General features: G+C 42.4%; 1 protein-coding gene across 1 annotated transcript in view; it reads right to left on the bottom strand.

Moving 5' to 3' along the window:
* LOC123758460 (CD109 antigen) overlaps positions 1–5,247 on the bottom strand; it is an 89,001-nt gene extending 83,754 nt beyond the window's left edge. Inside the window, exon 1 of the mRNA XM_069322712.1 lies at positions 4,363–5,247. Within this exon, the coding sequence (XP_069178813.1) occupies positions 4,363–5,033 (671 nt within the window). The 5' untranslated portion in view covers positions 5,034–5,247. The remainder of the gene's footprint in view (positions 1–4,362) is intronic.
* Positions 5,248–17,508: the final 12,261 nt, after the last annotated feature.

Below are 17,508 nucleotides of genomic sequence, written 5' to 3'. Positions count from 1 at the left end.
TCTCTAAACTGTAGAGATCAGGGTACTCCACTTTCATAAACGTCCATAAGAGCAACCTCCACCAAGGGCCAGTCAACGGGCGCCGAGAAATCAAGCCGGGCAGTGTCGACCCGGCGAACACGGCCACCACTAGCCGACGCCATAACACCCGCCAGGCCCCGGCCAATGGCCGCACCACACCGTCAACAAGACGACCACCACGCAGCAGCTACAGGTCAACACTGACAGCCCGGGCCGAACGTCAGCGCCCTCCGGTAGCAGAGCGGCGAATCTTAAGTGAGTAAGTGGTGGATGGCAAAACTATCGGCAGTTTAAAAATCATATGATAAACATTATAGGGGAAACGGAACATGCTGTAACTACATTTATTTATTTATTCATTTATATGCAAGAAGAGACATTGGGTTTATGAGAGTACATAGCATTGAAGTTTTTACATTCTTGTAAAGCCACTAACACGCATAGCGTTTCGGGCAGGTCCTTAATCTAACAGATAATTTTAAGTAGGTAATTTCTTGCAAAATTGAGAAATGTTAACGGGAACATTGTAAGAAAATTTGACGATGATTAATTAGTAATGGATTAATTAGTAATCACTCACGCACACAGCGACACGTGGACACAATGCACTCATTCATGTGCACACACCACACATGTTTTCGCACTAATGTGTTCATATACGTGCACACTCACACACATGATCATACGCCACACATTCAGGAAGTCATGTGTACACATTTACACAGTTACTTACGCACCCAAAATTAATACAATCGTGTCTATACTTAACGACACAAAACATTTGTCATCAATTAACAGGGACGATTTACTCGGTTTAGAAACAAAGAATATGAAACATTAGAAAATCTTTAGAGCAGGATGAGGAAGGACCCAGCATCCTGGGTCACCCCAGACGCAGATTCGATCCCACCGTCCTGCTCCAATGATTTTATCACAGATATGTCAGGTTTTGTGATTTCATTGTGTAACGTGAAGTATTTATTGATTTCACATATACAGTGATATATTCAGAATGATAGTCACACGCCAGCCGTCCTCCGAGAAAATCCATTACATGAGAAAATCCCCCCCCCCCTCAACCCACCTGGATAGTTATCTCTGTATATCTCTGGCTCTGTATACCTGGCTCTGTATTCCTGGCTCTGTATATCTGGCTCTGTATACCTGGCTCTATATTCCTGGCTCTGTATACCTGGCTCTGTATACCTGGCTCTATATACCTGGTTCTATATACCTGGCTCTGTATACCTGGCTCTGTATACCTGGCTCTATATACCTGGTTCTATATACCTGGCTCTGTATACCTGGCTCTGTATACCTGGCCCTATATACCTGGCTCTGTATACCTGGCTCTGTATACCTGGCTCTGTATACCTGGGTCTGTATACGTGGCTCTATATACCTGGCTCTGTATACCTGACTCTTTATACCTGGCTCTGTATACCTGGCTCTGTATACCTGGCTCTATATACCTGGCTCTGTATACCTGGCTCTATATACCTGGCTCTGTATACCTGGCTCTATATACCTGGCTCTGTATACCTGGCTCTATATACCTGGCTCTGTATACCTGGCTCTATATACCTGGCTCTGTATACCTGGCTCTATATACCTGGCTCTGTATACGTGGCTCTGTATACCTGACTCTTTATACCTGGCTCTATATACCTGGGGCTCTATATACCTGGCTATATACCTAGGGCTCTATATTCCTGGCTCTATATACCTGACTCTATATACCTCGCTCTATATACCTGGGGCTCTATATATATGGCTATATATCTGGATCTGTATACCTGGCTCTGTATACCTGGAGCTCTATATACCTGGCTCTGTATACCTGAATATATACCTGGGGCTCTATACACCTGGGGCTCTATATACCTGGCTCTGTATACCTGGCTCTATATACTTGACTATATACCTGGGACTCTATATACCTGGCGCTCTATCTACTTGGGGCTCTATATACTTGGGGCTCTATATACTTGGGGCTCTATATACCTGGGGCTCTGTATACCTGGCTCTATATACCTGGGGCTCTGTATACCTGGCTCTATATACCTGGGGCTCTGTATACCTGGCTCTATGTACCTGGGGCTCTGTATACCTGGCTCTATATACCTGGGGCTCTAAATACCTGGCTCTATATACCTGGGCTCTGTATACCTGGCTCTATATACCTGGGGCTCTGTATACCTGGCTCTATATACCTGGGGCTCTATATACCTGGCTCTCGCATTCTCCACCACCATAACCCCTCCTCTTACCTCCTCCTCCTCCCCCACACACCTCCCCACACCTCCCTACACCTCCCCACTCCTCCCCACACCTCCCTACACCTCCACACACCTCCCTACACCTCCCCACACCTCCCTACACCTCTCCACACCTTCCCACATCTCCCTACACCTCCCTACACCTCCACACACCTTCCCACACCTCCACACACCTCCACACACCTCCCCACACACCTCCACACACCTCCACACACCTCCCACATACGCCCACCCCAATACCTCCACCACTGTGGTTGGAGTCCCGTCTGGTATACTGTGGAGTCCAACGGTTGGACTGGAGAGTATACCAGAGCCCCAGAGCTCGTGTATACTGATGATATATTGTGGGCATAATTGGTGCTGTATATAACGATAATGTCTTCATTGCAAGGTTCCTCGTCTGGAACAACTTTGTTAAGAAGAAGTTGGAAATCACAACACAAGGCGCTCAACCATCAACAGACTAATGCTGTGTCACTCTCAGGATGATTACATCACTCAAGTTAAGGTGTACTCATATCTGCAACAAGTTCTATCAACACGTAAATGCTATTGAAGTCAAGTCAACCAACTTAGCACACACAGTTGGCTCAGACACACAGACTGGCACACAGTTGGCTCCAGCTTCATTCATCCTCTGTTTAATGTGGCTGCAAGCTAACATTATATTAAATATATATATATATATATATATATATATATATATATATATATATATATATATATATATATATATATATATATATATATATATATATATATGCGAACAAGCCTGAATGGTCCCCAGGACTATATGCAACTGAAAACTCACACCCCAGAAGTGACATTTGTGTTCCTCACGTGTGCCCCAAAGAATGAGGTGATTTGATAAAATACCATGCCCAAGATTACCAACCGAGTGCCGGCGGGGGGATGGAAATAGCCTCGGGTACCATCCTCTTTTATCCGGTCGAGTTGGTTGAGCGGTTAAGGGATCCTGTACGCCAGCAGAGTGCTCCTGGCAGTATGGGTTCGAGTCACTTCTGGGGTGTGAGTTTTCAGTTATATATATATTATATATATATAATATGGGAGAGGAATTACTGGGTGTCGGGAAGGTAGGATGTGTGTGGGTGATGTGGGCGTGTGGTGCTTTAAGGAGGCCGGGGAACAAGGGGCGGAATAACCAATGGTGATCTCCAGCAACACGAGACTACACGCAATATAATCTATAATCCCGTGTGGCTCAGGCAGACGTGACGAATTATTGCCATTATATATTGTGTGTCAGGCGCCGGGAAAAACTGTTACAAATACTTCAGGAAAAATGTAGCAGAATAAAGTACAGTTGATAACACTTCCACAATTATAAAAAATACTGATAAATATTGACTGTGTAAATGCTCTCAACTCTTTAAGACATAACTGTAACATGCTCGTGTCCGAAGCTAGACACAAATACAACAAAATTATTAAGGATGGTAACAGAGTCCATTTCATGTGGTCTCCATCTCATGTTGGCCTTCGAATGCATGATAGAGCTGATAAGTTAGCCAAAGAATCTGCCTTTAAAGGAGCCGTTAAGTGTACCCTTGGATTGTCAATGAGCAATCTGAGAGCAGCAGTACACCGAGAACTTCAACAAGATCTATAACCAATGTTCCAGCGATGTGTAAATATTTCATTCAAAATGATCTGCTACAAGAAATTTTAGCCAAATATCCCCAGTTTGCTAACTGTAGGTAGTAACTAAGTGATTGTAACCTATCCACCGCTGCCCACTGGATGGGGGGCGGTGTGCAGGACAAACATATCAATTTTGACACTAGCTCTCCACATATGTCAGTTGCTTAATTTAGAACCTGTACTTGAGGTCGATCTCGAACCCATTGTTGATATGACGACTCATATTGAATTTTGTAACTAGCTCATCAAGATTGTAACTTGCTTACCTAAATGAATTGTGGGGTTCAGTCCATGAGCCCATTATGTGCCTCTGTAACCCTTTCCACTACCGCCCACAACATGGGTATGGGGTGCATAATAAATGAACTAAACTAACTGGTATAGGTAGAATACTTACGATTTGGTGTTGGAGAGATGGGGGTGGTAGTGGCCCAGGAGCCAACTGGCCCCATAGCTGATGTCGGCTGGCCAACCATTTCGCCCCATGCCTCTAGCAGGTATGTTCCAAGGGCGCCATCTTCCTGTGCTGGGACCGTCTAGGTGGTCTCCACTGGCGCCTGGGACAATGCTGTCGCTCCCGCTAGCACCTAGAACGCTGCTATCGCCTCTATTGGCAGCTGGGATGCGGTTATTGCCCCTACTGACAGCTGGGACGCGGCTATCGCCCCATCTGGTAGTTGGGACGTGGCTATCCCCCGAACTGACAGCTGGGACGCGGCTATCGTCCCTACTGACAGCTGAGATACTGCTCTCGCCTCCAGTAGCAGTTGGGACGTTGCTATAGCTCCCATCAGCAGCTGGGATGTTATTATTGGTCACATTAGTAGCGGGGACGATGCTCTCGCCCTCGTTCCCTGTTAGGACGCCGATATCGCCCTGGAGGACGCTCAGGACGCTGCTATCACCCCCCGGAGTGATGATACCAGAGACGCTCACGTTGTGGTCGGCGCCATTATCTGTTGCGTCGCCTCCTGCGGGTACCTGAGCATTAGCCACACGAGTAGTCGGTGCCAGGAAGGCTAGGACTATCAGTACTAGGCTCAGCGCCCTGTTTGTGCTCGTGCTCATGTTGCCCTCTTTGAGAGGAGCCGCTTTGTTTGCTCATTGACAACAGCACAGAGGAACAGAATTTCCTCCCGGTTGGGGACCTTAGGCACTGGTTGATAGCAGTGAGGACGCTGTTCGGGAGAAGGAGGCCGTGTGTCTTCATCGATTGTGGAAGAATTGTCAGACTGGACTTAGAGCTTGAATTTCTGTGGTATAAAACGAGACAAAACTGGTGAGATTTAGTAGTATTAATATAAACGACGACTTTCCTGCGTGTAGCCATGTTTTATTGAACAGTAATTAGTGTCATTAGAAGTTTCTTGAGGTGTATTACAGCACACCATGATCAGTTAATTTAAATTTGCCTGAATTTACCTAAGAGCGACCCTATTTATAATAGCCTCAGCAGCAGGAAATTAATCTGGCAACCGTGAGCACTCCAATTATAAATGTGAACGAGCTATACCACAGTTATGAATGCCGTTAGTAATAATTTAAACCAAATGGCACGAGATACTTCTAGCTTTATAACTATTTTGTTTACTCAGGGATAGTCGAAGATATTCTCACGAATTACCCAAAGTTTGCTAGCGTTATTAGTTGGCTAGTAGATTAGACTCAAAGTTGGCTAGTAGATTAGACTCAAAGTTGGCTAGTAGATTAGACTCAAAGTTGGCTAGTAGATTAGACTCAAAGTTGGCTAGTAGATTAGACTCAAAGTTGGCTAGTAGATTAGACTCAAAGTTGGCTAGTAGATTAGACTCAAAGTTGACTAGTAGATTAGACTCGCATCTCATGTTTTTCCCTGATTCCATGTATGACTAAACATCCTGTGAGATTACTTGTGTAAAGGAGGAAATGTATATGTTTATCTCTCAGAATGTTTGGTAATATGTTTATTGTTTGTGATGTGTGTCTATGTATGTATTAACACGATGTACTGAACGGGGTGAGAATAGCTTCAGCTACCTCATCCCTTTGTGTGTATTTTACCTCAATAAACTTATTTCAATTTCAATTTCAATTTCCTGTGAGATGGGGATATTAGATGAACTTATAGCTAGTGTTTGATCTACACTGTGTAAGCCTTCATATAGAATAAGGTAGCAGCGCACTGCGGTGTACCTAAGCTGGTTAACAAATAAATCCTCTGGTCAAATTCATCTAAGAATTAACAATATCCAAATTAGTAACAAAGTAAATGGTACTTTGGTGTTCTTATTGATAACAAGCTGAATTTTCTGGGCCACATACATAATATAGCTAAAAAGTTTCAAAAACTGATGGCATTCTTTCTAAGACCAGATAGTATGTACCTCGCCCTGCCCTGGTGACGCTCTATTACTCTCTCAAACCAGTGGTAGAAATTGATATGGGTGTTTCATTAGCAGTGACCAAGAGAATACTTAAACAAATATCTAATGAAAATCTCACCGACCTAACAAATTCACAAAGACCTGAAAGTTGTAGCATTAAATATTATGATAGATATCGTGAGGAGACATTCACATATGGGACTAATAGAACAAGAACCCGGCAATGTGATGTTATAGTGGCCAGAATACGCCTGGGATATAGACGTATCTGGCAGCTTTCTCAAAACCCAAATGTCGAGTACACAATGTGTCAACTTTGTGAAAGAGAAAACATGCACTCTCTTGAAAATTATATTGTAGAATGTCCCATATTGACTGACTTTCGCCCTCCTGGGCTGAGGTATGCTGAACTCTGTAGTTACTATATGAGTACTGGAACATTTGATGATATATTGGACTTGTACCCAAAATGAACCATGTAATGTATCAATTATACAATGTATGTATGTGATGTAACTATATAGCCTGAGCTTGTAAAAGCACCTTCATCACCTTCAGTGATTAAGTGCTTAATTACACACTAGTTTCTCTATCAGCTATCTCACCCTGTCAGAGTAAAAGAGACAAATGTATGTGAATGCATGTGTGTATGTATATATGTATATGTACGTATATGTATGTGTATAAAGTATATATGGAAGCTGATCAGAATTACATTTCACCTTTGTAAATGCACATTAATGACACTATGTAAAAGACACATCGAACACTTTATGTAGGGCATACGTAAATCTGTGTATCTATGTATTTACGTATGTAGGTTAGCTTAGCATTTTAAAAGCACCGAATCACCTTCTGTGGTTGAGTGTTCAATAAACCCTTGAACTATATGTTTAACACATCTCTAACCCTGTCCATGGAGGACAGAAGAAAATGTATAAATGCTGCTTAGCATTGTAAATGTCTGGCCACGTCTGTGGTAGAAAAAAAACTCTCTCATCTATCCCTATCTCAACTATGGTATTTGTGCTTGGGGTTCTACTACCCAAAATCATTTACGTCCTCTAATTACTCAACACAAAGCTGCTATTAGAACAATATCTAACTCTGGCCCCAGACATCACTCGGTACCCTTACTTAAATCTCTGAATATGTTAGATATTAAGTCACTGCACATCCTCTCATATGTACTCTATATATTTAAAACTCTGAACTGTAATGCCAATCCTGACCTTAAAACCTTCCTAGAAGGTTGTAACAGAACCCATGAGCACCACACCAGAAACAAATACCTATTTGATATTCCTAGAGTACAACTGATAAAGTAGGACGCTGGATACTCAATTTCCTGTCGAACAGAACACAAAGGGTAACAGTCAACCAAATAAAATCGAGTCCAAGCGCAGTTAAAAGCTCTGTACCTCAAGGTACAGTCCTTTCACCGCTACTGTTCCTTATTCTCATATCAGATATAGACAAAAATATAAGTCACAGCTTCGTGTCATCCTTTGCAGATGATACAAAAATCAGCATGAAAATTACCTCTGCTGAAGACATTGAAAAATTACAAGCAGATGTCAACAAAGTTTTCGATTGGGCAGCAGAAAATAACATGATGTTTAACAGTGATAAATTCCAGGTACTCAGGTACGGCAAGAATGAGGATCTGAAACATAATACAGGGTACAAAACACAATCGAATCTTCCCATAGTAGAAAAACAGCATGTCAAGGATTTGGGAATAATGATGTCTGACGACCTAACGTTTAGGGAGCATAACCAAGCAAATATTGCGTCAGCCAGAAAAATGATAGGATGGATTACGAGAACATTCAAATCCAGGGATCCCATCACAATGGTTGTACTCTTCAAGTCACTTGTGTTGTCCCGTCTTGAGTACTGCTCAGTACTCACTTGCCCCTTCAGAGCAGGAGAGATTGCTGAAATAGAGGGAATACAGAGAACATATACGGCACGCATAGACGAGATAAAACACCTAAATTATTGGGATCGTCTCAAAGCTCTCCAAATGTACTCTCTAGAAAGGAGACGAGAGAGATACCAAATAATATACACATGGAAAATACTGGAGGGTCAGGTCCCAAATCTACACAGTAAAATAACAACGTACTGGAGTGAACGATATGGAAGAAAATGCAGAATAGAACCAGTGAAGAGCAGAGGTGCCATGGGCACAATCAGAGAACACTGTATAAACATCAGAGGTCCAGTGAAGAGCAGAGGTGCCATAGGCACAATCAGAGAACATTGTATAAACATCAGAGGTCCAGTGAAGAGCAGAGGTGCCATAGGCACAATCAGAGAACACTGTATAAACATCAGAGGTCCACGGTTGTTCAACGTCCTCCAAGCGACTATAAGAAATATTGCCGGAACAACCGTGGACATCTTCAAAAGAAAACTAGATAGTTTTCTAAAAGAAGTTCCGGATCAACCGGGCTGTGGTGGGTATGCTTCTCCAAGCAACAGCCTGGTGGACCAAACTCTCACAAGTCAAGCCTGGCCTCGGGCCGGGCTTGGGCAGTAGAACAACTCCCAGAACCCCATCAACCAGGTATCAAACAGATTCAAGCAGCGAAAACGAATTGATGCCAATTAACGAGTTTTCTCGTTACAAACAAGTAAATTTCAATATATGACTGACCTGGTTACACAAGCAAAACTGAGGCGGAATAATAGTTTTTTCTATACCTTTTAGGCATAAACAATTGAAAAATGACACACTACCCAGGAACAATAATCGTGTTACATTGTACGACTGTTGTGGTCACAAGTCCGCACTTTTCCATGTGTGCTTCCCTCTCGATATATGTGGTGTGTGTCTACATGTTGTTTATTTACTTTATTTATTTGTATATATAAGAAGTCTTACATTCTTGTACAGTAACTAGCACGCATACCGTTTCGGGCAGGTCCTTATTCTTAATATTCCCCGGAATACGACCCGACTAATGGTTTAACAACCAGGTACCAGATAATTGCTTGGTGAACAGAGGTGTACAGTTGTGGATTGGTGCCTAGTCAATCCTCCCCCGGTCAAAGAGTTCCCGAAGACCGGGGCGAGTGTTTTACCACTGCGCCACGAAGACTGTTAATTTTGAGTCCGACACCTTCCTCTCCCTGAGTGACGGACACCTTCTTCTCCCTGAGTGACGGGAGGGTGACGGACACCTTCCTCTTCCTGAGTGACGGGAGGGTGACGGACACCTTCCTCTCCCTGAGTGACGGGATGGTGACGGACACATTCCTTCCTGAGTGACGGGAGGGTGACGGACACCTTCCTCTTCCTGAGTGACGGGATGGTGACGGACATCTTCCTCTTCCTGAGTTACGGGAGGGTGACGGACATCTTCCTCTTCCTGAGTGACGGGATGGTGACGGACACCTTCCTCTTCCTGAGTGACGGGATGGTGACGGACATCTTCCTTCCTGAGTGACGGGAGGGTGACGGACATCTTCCTCTTCCTGAGTGACGGGATGGTGACGGACATCTTCCTCTTCCTGAGTGACGGGAGGGTGACGGACACCTTCCTCTTCCTGAGTGACGGGAGGGTGACGGACACCTTCCTCCCTGAGTGACGGGATGGTGACGGACACCTTCCTCTTCCTGAGTGACGGGAGGGTGACGGACACCTTCCTCCCTGAGTGACGGGAGGGTGACGGACACCTTCCTCCCTGAGTGACGGGAGGGTGACGGACATCTTCCTCTTCCTGAGTGACGGGAGGGTGACGGACACCTTCCTCCCTGAGTGACGGGAGGGTGACGGACACCTCCCTCTTCCTGAGTAACGGGAGGGTGACGGACACCTCCCTCTTCCTGAGTGACGGGAGGGTGACGGACATCTTCCTCTTCCTGAGTGACGGGATGGTGACGGACATCTTCCTCTTCCTGAGTGACGGGAGGGTGACGGACACCTTCCTCCCTGAGTGACGGGAGGGTGACGGACATCTTCCTCTTCCTGAGTGACGGGATGGTGACGGACACCTTCCTCTTCCTGAGTGACGGGAGGGTGACGGACACCTTCCTCCCTGAGTGACGGGATGGTGACGGACACCTTCCTCCCTGAGTGACGGGAGGGTGACGGACATCTTCCTCTTCCTGAGTGACGGGATGGTGACGGACATCTTCCTCTTCCTGAGTGACGGGAGGGTGACGGACACCTTCCTTCCTGAGTGACGGGATGGTGACGGACATCTTCCTCTTCCTGAGTGACGGGAGGGTGATGGACACCTTCCTCCCTGAGTGACGGGAGGGTGACGGACATCTTCCTCTTCCTGAGTGACGGGGGGGTGACGGACACCTGCCTTCCTGAGTGACGGGAGGGTGACGGACACCTTCCTCCCTGAGTGACGGGAGGGTGACAGACACCTTCCTCCCTGAGTGACGGAAGGGTGACGGACACCTTCCTCTTCCTGAGTGACGGACACCTTCCTCTCCCTAAGTGACGGGAGAGTGACGGGCTGACACAGGAGACAAGTCAACAGTGTAGGGTAAGGGGGAGGTGTAACTCACCTAGCGAAGGTCCAGCACCAACTGAGAGACGGAGCCTCACTGCCCAACCTCACTACCTCACCCCACCACCCCCCCCCCTCCAACCCCCCCACCAACCTCCAGGCTGGCGTGTGCTCATAGACGGATACATACATGAATTCATAGCTTCCTCCCGTCTCATATTGACCTCCGAATGCATGACGGAATTATCGTTTCGATCTGAAGAGATAAATATATCTTTGATATCCGCAGAGTCAAACTAAATCTGTGCAAACACTCTATGCAAATAAAGGGACCTTTGTTGACCAGACCACACACTAGAAGGTGAAGGGACGACGACGTTTCGACGTTTCAATCGACTTGAGAATGGTCCAGGACGGGCCGAAACGTCGTCGTCCCTTCACCTTTTAGTGTGTGGTCTGGTCAACATACTTCTGCCACGTTATTGTGACTCCTCGTCTGCAAAGGGACCTAGGCTATTGAACTCACTCCCTATTGAATTGAAAAGCTGTCCAACCTAAGCATTATTCAAAAGTTATACCAAAAAGTACCTAATTTCCTCCTCATAGTCTCCTACCTTGTGCTTCAAACTCACACTGTAACTAGTGCTACCCACTTCCCCAATATATATGCCTAAACTATGCCATTTTACCATTGTAATCACTGCTATCAACTTATATAACGGTTATTGTTTTGAACGTAAATTCTACTACAATGTACCTATTAATAACCCTCAAATTATGTTACAATGTACCTGTTGATAATCCTAAAATGTTGCTACAATGTGCCTATTAATTTTCTTACAATGTACATGATAATGTTCTTCTAATTTTGCTACAAATTACCTACATATAATTACTTGTTACATTAAGGACTTACCCAAAACTCTTTTCGTGTTAGTGGTTTTGCAAGAATGTAAAACATCAGTGCTATGTACTGCCATAACCCAGTGTACCTTAAACCCTCTGGGAAAAGGAGATGGACGTTCACTGGTGACAACAAAGAAATGAGCGAAATACTGAGGAATCAATATGACTGTTTTCAGCGAGCCACTAAACACACTGAAGATTTATAATCCAAATGAATTTTTCAGGGATAGGATACAAACATCAAACCATGTATCAGATGTCACCCTATCCCCCTGGATTTTGAAGAAGCCATAGACAGTATGCCTATGCACTCTGTACCAGTCCCTGATTCTTGGAACTCTATATTCATCAAGAACTGTAAAAAACACTATCGCAGGCCTTTCTCATTCTGTGGAGACAAAGCCTAGATACTGGCGTTATCCCTGATATACTAAAAACAGCAGAGATAGCACCACTCCATAAAGGAGGAAATAAGGCAGAGGCAAAAATTACAGACCGATAGCACTAACATCACACATCATGTTGACCAAACCACACACTAGAAAGTGAAGGGACGAAGACGTTTCGGTCCGTCCTGGACCATTCTCAAGTCGATTGTGTGACTAGATTCACTTTCTAGTGTGTGGTTTGGTCAACATATTTCAGCCACGTTATTGTGACTCCTCGTCACAAGTTAGAGTCTTTAAATAGCAGACGCCCAGTATATCAATACAATACAATACAATACAATACAATACAATTTTATTTAGGTAAGGTACATACATACAATAAATATTTACAAGGATTGTTTAACTTATAGGTAGAGCTAGTACATACAATGCCTAAAGCCACTATTACGCAAAGCGTTTCGGGCATGATAAACTTAAATGACAAACTTAATACTAATTGAGCATAATGAGTAGAATGAAAACAAGAAATGAAAACATAGATGAAAAAGTAGCACAAATACAATTATGTCGACAAACAGCGCTCTTTAAAGAAAAGAAAAAAAAAAAAAAAAAAAAAAAAAAAAGAAGTAAAACGGGTTACAGAAATAACAAAGAAAATAGATATGAATAATATTACCTTCGATGTTAGTAGTAGGTGTGAAGGTGAGGAGAAAGAAAAGATGTTACGGTGTTGGAAGGAAGTTTCTAAGGTACTCTCGTATCTCATGGAATGTGACGGACAGGGCAAAGGTAGTTTTATTATTAATCATGGATGAAAGTAGATTGAGAATATTATCTTAGAACGTTAATGGATAAAAAACTAGAGCGGTGGATGTACACTATTATACTCTTAGAGAGAATATTGACATAGTAGCACTCCAGGAAACTGGGGATAGGGATTGAAATTGAAATAAGTTTATTGATGTAAAATACACACAAAGGGATGAGGCAGCTCAAGCTATTCTCACCCCGTTCAGTACATCGTGTTAATACATATATAGACACACATCACAAACAATAAACATATTACCAAACATTCTGAGTGAGGATAGGGATGGTAGCATTCTGAGGCTAAATGGCTATAGAAGTTTTCACTTATATGCTGATGGAGGTACTAGGGGGGTCTCATGTTATGTCAAAAGTACCATACCTGCCGAGATAACTGGAATCCCTCAGAGATATAGAGGTATTGAAAGTATTAGCTTGCGGATACAATTAAAAGACCGGAGTTAAATTTCATTAATCTATACATCTCTGATAGCTCTCTTGATTTAAGATACTTGCCAGATTCCTTCTTTTCTGAAGACACACTTGTGGTAGGGGATTTTAATGCCAGACATCCAGCTTTAGGATCAAGGGGTAAAGCAAATAGGAATGGTTGCAGATGGTACCAGTTTTTGCAGGAACATGAAGATGTTCAACTGTTAGGCGAGCCCTCTCCTACTCGTTGTTGTTCTTATAGATTCAGCTACTCGGAACAAGTTCCAAGTAGCACGGGCTAAGGTGAGCCCGTAACTTACCTGGCACAGGAGCGGGGCAAGAAGCTCGGGCTATGGTTAGCCTCTGCCTCCTCTCCTACTCATTTGAGGGGAGGGAGATTAGATTATGTTTGTTTGATAAATGCTGAGGGCTGTTAAATAAGGGAGTGTCTGTACTATGGGGGATCTATTATAACATGGGTGTAGGGGCAGTAGGTAGCATTCAGAGTTATCAAATATGGGAGATCTCAAAGGCCCGGCCCCCACTAAATATAGAGAAATAACTTGTAGTGGCTTATTACAGCAATAGTCAGCCTAGAGGTTGATCATAGATCTCCTACACAGGAAAAATGGATACTTCTTTACTAATTTACTTATTTATTAACCCCTTAACAACCCCCCATATACATTCTCACCAATAACAATAATAACTACTTTACCACACTATCTTACGTTAAAAGCCTTGGTCCACTTAGACAGGATACAAGGTTTACACTGTGAACAAGGTAGGGTAAAGTACTACTGGTTAACAACTGAAGCTTGATGCAGCTTAGGGTAATGAGACCACGTGGTACCCTAATACAACACAACACTACACTTAGGGTACCCCAAAACACTGGCAAATACTACCCCCAGGTCTCACCAATCTTTACTACCAGAGTAGGGTCACTGTGGGAAGAGATTATAACCTCTGAAGGCCTTGGCATGCTGTGTTGGGTCACTGTGGGAAGAGATTATAACCTCTGAAGGCCTTGGCATGCTGTGTTGGGTCACTGTGGGAAGAGATTATAACCTCTGAAGGCCTTGGCATGCTGTGTTGGGTCACTGTGGGAAGAGATTATAACCTCTGAAGGCCTTGGCATGCTGTGGAAAGGGAGTGGGAGTCCCTGTGCTACGAATGATATACTTGAGTACTGTAAGATCTCTTATTGATTATGCTGCACCTGTCATTTCTTGTTTTGGTAAAGGTAGGATGAGCAAGTTGGAGAAGGTACAAAATGAAGCCATGAGAATTATCTTAGGATGCCCAAGAAATGCTGTGATTGAGATAATGAGGATGGAGTTGAATCTGCAGAGTATTGGGGATAGAATTGTAGAGATAAATGTAACCTCTGCCATTAGATTAATGAGAGGTGGGGGAGCTAATGAATTAATCCTCTCAGTTCAAAAGGTGGGAAGTAGTGAACAGTGTATGATGAAGAGAGTATATATGAATAACTTATGTTCTAATGTTATAAAGTATGATGTTATTACAGAGTGTATTGCTGTGCCCAAGAGACAAGTCACACCACCATGGGAGGATTGTAATGTAGATGTAGTAATTACTCCCTTGCAAAAGAAAAAAAGTATGTATGAAATAGGAGAGCTGAGGGCAACATATGATTGTATAATTAGAAAACTGCCTACAGAAAACACTCTACATGTATATTGTGATGGGTCAGTAGCTAGGGATGGGAAGGCAGGATGTGGAGTCTTGATCAGGGAGTACACTGACATCGGCACTGTAGATACTGTTATTGGACGCCGCTTAACTGACAATGTCTCTTCAACGCAGGCTGAACTCCAAGGAGTATTAGCAGGATTACAGGAAGTAGTCAAATGTGGTAAAAATGCTTGCTTCTTTATTGACAGCAGAGGAGCGTTAGAGTCTTTAAATAGCAGACGCCCAGTATATCAGAATATTGTGATAGAGTGTTGAGAGAATGTTAAGAAATTAGAAAAAACTGGGTATAAAGTAAGATTCATGTGGATCCCTTCACATGTGGGAATACTGTTGAATGAGGTAGTTGATGACATAGCGAAGAGAGCCACTGAAAAAACTCTTGTTGATGTTGTATGTCAGTTAACCTTAAAACAAATAAAAACAAGAATCAAGATGATCCAAGAAGGTGAAGAAATGATAAAGAGAATGGCAATGGTGGACAGTAGTAACACACTTAAGAATTATTCAGTAATAAATACAAACTCGTCCTTCACTTATGGTAAAGGAAAGTCTACTTGGAAGGATTCAATTTACATGAGATTAAGATTAAGATACAAATATATCTGGCAATACGGTGTTGATGTCAGTGAAAAAGATAAGGAGTGTAAATTATGTAGTATGCCGCACGTCCACACCTTAGAACATTATGTATTAGAGTGTCAACTTATTGAAAACTATAGAAATAAGGAAATAAATAGTGTACCACATCAAATTGTTTGGATGTGTGATAATGGTATGATAGACAGTATACTTAGGAGCTACAAGAATTTTGCCCCAAGAGTGTAACAATTATATGCTGTGCTTACTATATTAACCTGCAATGTTAAATGGGATTCTTGTAATGTTATTTGTCTATTTGTACTCACTGAATTTGTGCGCCCCTTGAGGGACTTGAAGTAGAGGGGGGTAGAAATAGCCTAAGCTACTCTATCCCTTTGAGATGTATTTTCTTTCTTGTCTCAATAAACATACTTGAACACGCATAGCGTTTCTAGCAGGTCCTTCATCTAATATAATTTTAAGTAGGTAATTTGTTGCAAAATTGAAAAAATGTTAACAGGAACATTGAAGAAAATTTGACGAAAATGAGTAGGTACATTATAGTAACAATTGAGGATTAAAAACTGGCACATGGTAGCATAATTTGAGGATTATTTAAAGGTATAATGTAGTAAAATATGCGTACAATATAACAACCATGATATATGTTGATAGCAATGATTACAATTATGTAGTTGTATGGCTTAGGTACATATAGGCATATAGTGGGTAGCACAAGATACAGTGCGAGTTTCAAGCACTAGGTAGGAAACTATGAAGATGAAATTAGGTACTTTTTAGTTTTATTTTTTAATAAGGCAAAAGTTGGACAGCTTTTCAATTCGTTAGGGAGTGAGGGTCCTTAATTTTATTTGCATAGAGTGTTTACACAGATTTAGTTTGACTCTGGGGATATCAAAGAGATAAAAATATATTTATTTCTGGTGTGGTGATTATGGGTTCTATTACATCTGCCAAGGAAGAGTTTCAGATCAGGGTTTGCATTTAAGAACAGGGTTTTGTAAATGTAAATTGCACAAGAGAATGTGTGGAGTGAGTTTATGTTTAGCATGTTTAGGGATTTAAACAAGGGGCAGAGTGTTGTCTGAAGGCAGGTTGTTAGTGTTTTGATAGCAGATTTTTGCTGGGTGATGATGGACTTGAGGTAGTTTGCAGTGGTTGAACCCCCATGCACAGATACCATATGTAAGATAGGGATAGATTAGCGCGTAGTATAATGAGAGGAGATCAGAGTTTGGAACATAATATCTGATTGTATAAAGTATACCAACCGTTTTTTGAGATTTTCTTGGTTATGTGTTGTATGTGAGTGCTGAAGTTGAGTCTCTTGTTTAAGAAAAGCCAAGGAACTTCCCATCATTTTTATTGCTGATTGCTTTAGCCACACACGGCCACCATTTTCAGAACTTCCATTAGTACTAGCTGACCAATTTAAGGTGTGTAAAATGGAAAGTCATTGGCGCCTACTGTTAACCATTGACTGGACAACATTTGTGAGGGACAAATACCATCATTCAATGTAACCAATCAGAGCTTTAATATAACAATGTGCTTTAATATACTTACTTATCTCTCTCATCTCATTTTTCTCTTGTAATGTAGATTAAGGACCTGCCCGAAACGCTGCGCGTACTAGTGGCTTTACAAGAATGTAAATACTGTACTATCCAATGTATTCTCACAAACCCAATGTACCTTCTTGTATATATATATAAATAAATAAATAAATAAATAAATAAATAAATAAATAAATAAATAAATAAATAAATAAATAAATAAATAAATAAATAAATAAATAAATCATCTGGATCGTCCTTTCGGACCATGGCAATAACTCAAGAACGCTGC

Source organism: Procambarus clarkii, chromosome 11, assembly GCF_040958095.1.
Source record: "Procambarus clarkii isolate CNS0578487 chromosome 11, FALCON_Pclarkii_2.0, whole genome shotgun sequence".
Taxonomy (NCBI): domain Eukaryota; kingdom Metazoa; phylum Arthropoda; class Malacostraca; order Decapoda; family Cambaridae; genus Procambarus; species Procambarus clarkii.
This window is presented reverse-complemented; position numbering and strand designations above follow the sequence as displayed.